The sequence below is a fragment of the Thermobia domestica genome, chromosome 11 (genome assembly GCF_964235325.1).
Source record: "Thermobia domestica chromosome 11, izTheDome1.hap1.1, whole genome shotgun sequence".
Lineage (NCBI taxonomy): Eukaryota > Metazoa > Arthropoda > Insecta > Zygentoma > Lepismatidae > Thermobia > Thermobia domestica.
The window spans coordinates 19,381,662-19,387,661 of record NC_137464.1 but is presented as its reverse complement, the minus strand read 5'-3'; the positions used below and the strand labels follow the sequence as shown (position 1 = coordinate 19,387,661).

The 6,000-nt window shown below is 34.8% G+C and overlaps 1 protein-coding gene across 3 annotated transcripts in view; it reads right to left on the bottom strand.

Annotated features, from left to right (window-relative positions):
• Positions 1-467: 467 nt before the first annotated feature.
• Positions 468-6,000, bottom strand: part of LOC145663952 (uncharacterized) — a 37,765-nt gene continuing 32,232 nt past the window's right edge. For all 3 annotated transcript variants that reach the window (XM_081730181.1, XM_081730180.1, XM_081730179.1), the window contains exon 6: positions 468-2,304. In XM_081730181.1, coding sequence (XP_081586307.1) covers positions 1,633-2,304 — 672 coding nt within the window. In that variant the 3' untranslated portion in view covers positions 468-1,632. The remainder of the gene's footprint in view (positions 2,305-6,000) is intronic.

Below are 6,000 nucleotides of genomic sequence, written 5' to 3'. Positions count from 1 at the left end.
TATTTGTTTGGACATTTCCAAGAGAATCTTTTGGAACAGAATAGGGGCCTGCAAAATCACTAAAAGACGACGCCTTTTGTTTGGTATAGTAAAATTCCAAAACGTTTTTTAAAAAGAAAATGTGAGAAAATATCTGTATGTGAAATGCATAAATGTTCGAACCCTACTTACAAATAAAATATAACAATATATTTATATACACACACATAAAACATTGGGTGGTGTTTGTATGCTATTTTACTACATCCGTTTGAAAAAACGTTACAAATTCACATCCAAAAATATGACGCATACACATATAAATAAAACTATACAAACATATAAACAACATATATTAATGTTAAAAACGAAACAAACAAGATTTGACTATTGAATTCATTATTCCATATTAATACAACATTAAACAACATTGGTCAAAGAAAGAAAGAATAAAAAAAGTTTTTTTCAAAATAATAAGTAAAAACATATTACTATAAAACAACGTTTTAAACTATTAAAATATTATCACGAAACTCTGAAAATATTTACGACTTTCTCCTGGATTTAGAACAATTATTTGCCTGTTTTTTCTTTCTTTCTTTTAGTCAAAATTTAACTTCGTTGCATTACATTTATGGGTTTTACAGATACTTTATTCCTTCTAGCTGAGAGATTTGAGCCAAAATACCTATCATTATCGATATCCTGACATCGCGAACGAAAAATACTTAGAACTTAAAAAGGATCTCCGTCTGGGATATCTAACATGAAGATGAAATAAAACGTGAAACAAAAACATCATCGTGTCCACACACTTTCGCAAAAATTATGTTAAGAATATATTTGTTCACAACTTAGTACTTTCAGTGGTTATAGTTAAGAGTAGTGATTCCCTCAATTCCTGACTGCTTACTTACAAACGGACGGATTTATCGAATAGGATGAATATAGCTCATTTTCTCTCTCTCTCTTTTACACAAAATACAAAGTACCTTTAGAAAAGTTCATTATAAAGAACACCATGGACGGATTTTCATAATTCATATTATTCTGATTCTAAAAAGAGACAAATATTTATTTTTTTAATCTTATTAATTTTCCTAAAGTAGAAAAGCATTTCATCATTCCTCAAAAAGAAGTCTAAACGAAAAATCAATTCTACATCAGTGTCAAAATGACAAATAAACGTATCCCCTTTTCCAAAACATACTTAAAAAGAAAACTTATTAACAGTACATATTATGTCACGAAAATATTACAAGTAATATCACTGCTGAAAATACTCTTATAAACAGCAAATATTATCACAAAATATTCTTTCACAACAGCTTCATACTGGACTATGAATATGAAGTACAACTTCCGTGCTTTATCAGTACACTTTGTGCCATGCGCTTGGAAGGGACACAGAATTCTTCCAACTATAAATCCAGTAATAACAAATTAAAAAAAAATATTTAAAAAAAATGTAGAAAATATGAAGAATGAATGACTCTGGTGAATAAATAATACATTAAGATCTTTCCTTAACTTTACACCAAACAGTTCAGTAAGCTTCCATACTGTTCAAACCTTGTACAGATGGCTTTGCTGTCACGAAAAAGAAAGAAAGAAAAAAAAAATCAAAAGAAAAGAAAAGGATATACAGAGAAATTAATCATAATCACCACCACCATCTTCACTGCTTGCACTTTGACCTGCTTCTGACGCTGTAAAATCACTTTCGTACGATTCTTCTGCAGCTCTTTGGCTTTCTTCGTTGTCCTGGTGACTTGCCACAGACTCACCGTCACAATCTTTATTCAATGATAACTCACCTATCGCGACTGACGTTCGTTTTTTATCATTATCATCATCACCATTACCACGATCATCTTCAACACTAACACAGGTTTCGCCATCAATTTTTCGCAACACTTGATAGATCTCGCTTGCCATCGTTGCGTCAAAGCCGACTTCAGCTAACGTATGCAGAACTTCCGTTTTTGACATTGAAACCTCGTCGAGAGTTGCACTTGGATCTTGTTCTTCTATGTCTAACAAGGTTTTACTGCGTGCGCCTTTCGCATAATATTTAGGTTTTGATATCCTGCTAGTATCAGGGTGATGAGTCTGCGAAGCATTCGATGTTAATGAGCATTTGGAGTAGGAGGTATTTAATGAATCGGATAGGGAAGAAAACTTTGGTCTATTTACAGCATCAAAAACAGAATATTTGCTCTTGCTTTCTGTACAGCCCAATCCGTAATTCACTTCGTTCAGAGAATCGTCTTTCGGAACTCCTAGATCTATACTCAGTCGTTCAATCAGCATAACCATCCGGTCCTAGAATATATAAAGAGAAGTCCATTGTAATTACATGTGCGTTAATGAGATATAATAGTTAAGGCAAGAAATACTTCTAGATGGTCCTGTTCATCCTGAAGTAGGAACTAGATTTTGTGCAGTACCAGTTATGTAGCATCAGATTATCTATGTGAAATGCCTGTCGATATCAGTTGATTTCAGACACAATATAGGATTTGACAGTAGTTATACGGATAGGGTTGTACATTACTTTAAATGAGAACTTTGAAGGTAGGATCTTTGAGTTGTAATACTTCCACATAAAAAGAAAGACGAAAATACATGCTAGCGTTTATTGTTCATCAAAGGAACCAAGTACTGTTAAAAGGTCATCTGAATAATCAAACTTCAGACATCGCTTAAAGTTACATCTGATTTCTTACAATTATCCGCCTTACACTGCATTAATTTTACATAAGTAACAGTGACAAGTATTACACGAAATATAATTCCTACTTTAGGGTGGGGCATCCTCAGGACACAAGTGAGCAAGCAGTGGGACATCATCTGCTTTCCTCAATGATCAACCATCCCAATTCAAATACCGACCAAATCCTGCACTGCCTGACTACGGTGACATCATGAGAACCGGTAGACCAGTAAGGGTACACCACTACTCGAGATTAGTTCAAAAAGTTACCATTATGTCTTTATTTTATCATCATAATACCTTTATTTTATCATAAACACATAAATAATAAAAATAAAACAATATATTATACATTTTGTTCAAAGTAATTCCCTTCGAACAGTTCAGTGTTCGAATTACAGAGGAAATCTTATCCCTTCGCGTCTAGCAATTGCTCCGGCTCATTATATAAGAATTCCTTTTCTAGTTTTTTTTTTCTGTTTCATAAACACTTTATATAGAAGTTGATTCATTTACACTGAGCCTAATTTAAATGTGCTACTTACCTAGGAAATGTCATGTTTCCACCACCGACTGTGTTTGATCTGCAGGACACCTTTACTGACTATTGTCCGACATCAGATTTTCTACTCCACGAGACTCCGTTGCAGCTGGATCATCAGTATTGTATCCCATTCCTCTTTACAGGCTTTGCGCAAGCGGAAGACGATGGGACCCGGCGTCGTTTGAGAAGTCCGAGGACACATACGGCGTTAGAATTCCAGCAATGTTTTCGCCGTGTAGCTGGATGCCGTTTTAGTTCAATTCAACCTGGTTCACGTCTTATCCGTATATGCTGGGATTTCAGTCAGGACATGAGTCTGGAAGTAAGCAGCATTGTGTTTGACGTTTCTCTCCACCTTTCGGAGACGCAATTTATCCCTGTACGAGAGATCGACTACAATCATGAACCCTTTTACGAAACTTTCTGCACACTGGCAGAAGAACGTGCTTCGGCCCCTGGCGTTAACAGGTCTGTAAGTAACGGCACAAATTCTACCAGTCTGTGAGGTAAATCCACGCCTATCAAAGGTAACAATAAACTTCACCGATGACCCCACGAGATTATGTTCATAAATTCTCTTGCAGTTCCTTTTTCGATTAGCTACATAACACAATTTCAAAGCGTGCACACTGCTCTTGCGAACGAACGTGTGGCATAAAACCCTGGGCGTGGTTTACTGTCGCCTGCGATGTGTAGTATTTGCTGCCAATCGCACGCTGTGTGAAAGGATTTTCAGAGGTTGCCATACGCCGAACCACAAGCAATAGCGGCGGAGTTCTCTTCACGGGAGGCCGGTTTCTTGCTTGAGTCGGTGTAGTGGGCCCAGGACTCTGTGCTGCATATTTCCATATAATGCGATTCATAGTGGCACGACCTACATAAAAATTACCCACCTGACATTTCTACGATATGCGACCCTGAACTTAACGTCGGAAAGAGACACAATGAACCCCTCCCAGAACCTCTTCTGTTTCGGCGGCATCAGACTACGCTTGACCCCACTGCTCTACTACGTGACAATCGAGATACTGTTGCTTGTCTCGTGGTAATCTCACAGCGATGGATTGCATATGTGCGGTATAGTTGCACATTGACTTCGGCTCAATATAAATGAATGAATGTATTAGTATGTTAAAAGAAGTTTTAATATTAGTGGACTGCTGGAAAGATAATTGCTGTCTAATTATTTGACTCTCAGTTAACTTTGAATAGGTGACACTGCAGTCTCAACTAGCAAGTATTACAGTTGATTTAATAATAATAATAATAATAATAATAATAATAATAATAACTAAAACATCGAGTATTGGAGGGAATAAATGTTAGTGAAAGTTTGAGAATGAGTTGCTATGTGCTGGACTATAAACAAAGCAAAACTTGAAAAATTAAAAATAAATCGCCCGTCGTTTTCATGAAACAATTCGAAGAAGGTACTGTTCAGAAATACGGAAATAAATACAATAAAATGCATATTGAGTTAGCTTTCATTAGAGAGTTGAATGCTAACCACAGTAAGAAATTAAGTGATACAATTCACGACCTGGAGGAAGCAAATTTTATGTGAACTGTTAAAGCAGAAGAAGATTAACTTGAAAAATCTTTCTCTAATGATTTCAAAAAGTGGGACGGAAAAATAGTACCATGTTACAAGTGACTGCGCGAAATTTCAGAATTATGAACCTCATATGCAGAGGAAACAGCGATTTTTACTCTTTAAGAATTTATACGAACTGTAAAGATTGAACGGACATAATATAGAAATGATACTTCATTCTAAACACACTTGTGTAAATATAGTTGAATCCATTAGCGAACTCATATCGTCTCTTCTATGAAAGAATATTCAGCGCTGTGTATTCAGCATTTTTGATAAAGCATTACTTCTTTATCTATACAATAGAGTAGAGATAAATGCATTAACAGAAACCGTGGTCGGTACACACTGCTTCATTAAGACATTTCTGAAGAAAGTTTCTCACCAATTGATATGGTTTACTTCGGATGAAACCGCAAATGTATATAGTCTTTATAAAGAAGCATCTATATATGTGTACATTCGTGATAAATAGAACCCTAATCGCTTGACACACATTTCGAAATTGCTGTTCATAATGTAACAGATATCATACAAGATTATTGCACCAACATGCATTTTAACCTTTTCATTGTTTAATTGAGCACAGGTAACTAGTGTTAAGATGAGCAATCAATGAAGGAGACAGTACTTACCGAACCACCAAATTTAACAATAGTAATTACTGAGTAGCTCACTGAAATTTATTGTCCTCAAACAGTAACACTTTCATTATATTCTAATTTATTAATTTGTGTTATGTTCCTATAATCATCATAAATTCTGAATCAAATGAAATGAATCAAATATTTGGGATAGAATGTATGACTATCCCGTGTCACAAATAGGCAGACTTACTTAATCTTATGAAGAAAACTTTGTCATATACTAAGCTCCAGTGGCAATAATGAAATCAAAATACCACTACCTAACTGCTGTAACAAAAACACTTCTTGTAACGAGACGCGATCATCTCGTATTAACACTCAAAAAGCCTTTTTATTATTATTCAGATGCACCTTAACAAAACACTAAATACTCTTGTAAATTTTACGTTTTTTGTAAACTGCATTTCTTCAGTGTAAACTTTTGGAAGATTTTTTTTTTTTTTTTTTTTTTTTTTTTAATAAATTAAGCAAAGATTTAAATATTAATGAATGGAGGAAACAACTGATTTAAACTTACTTT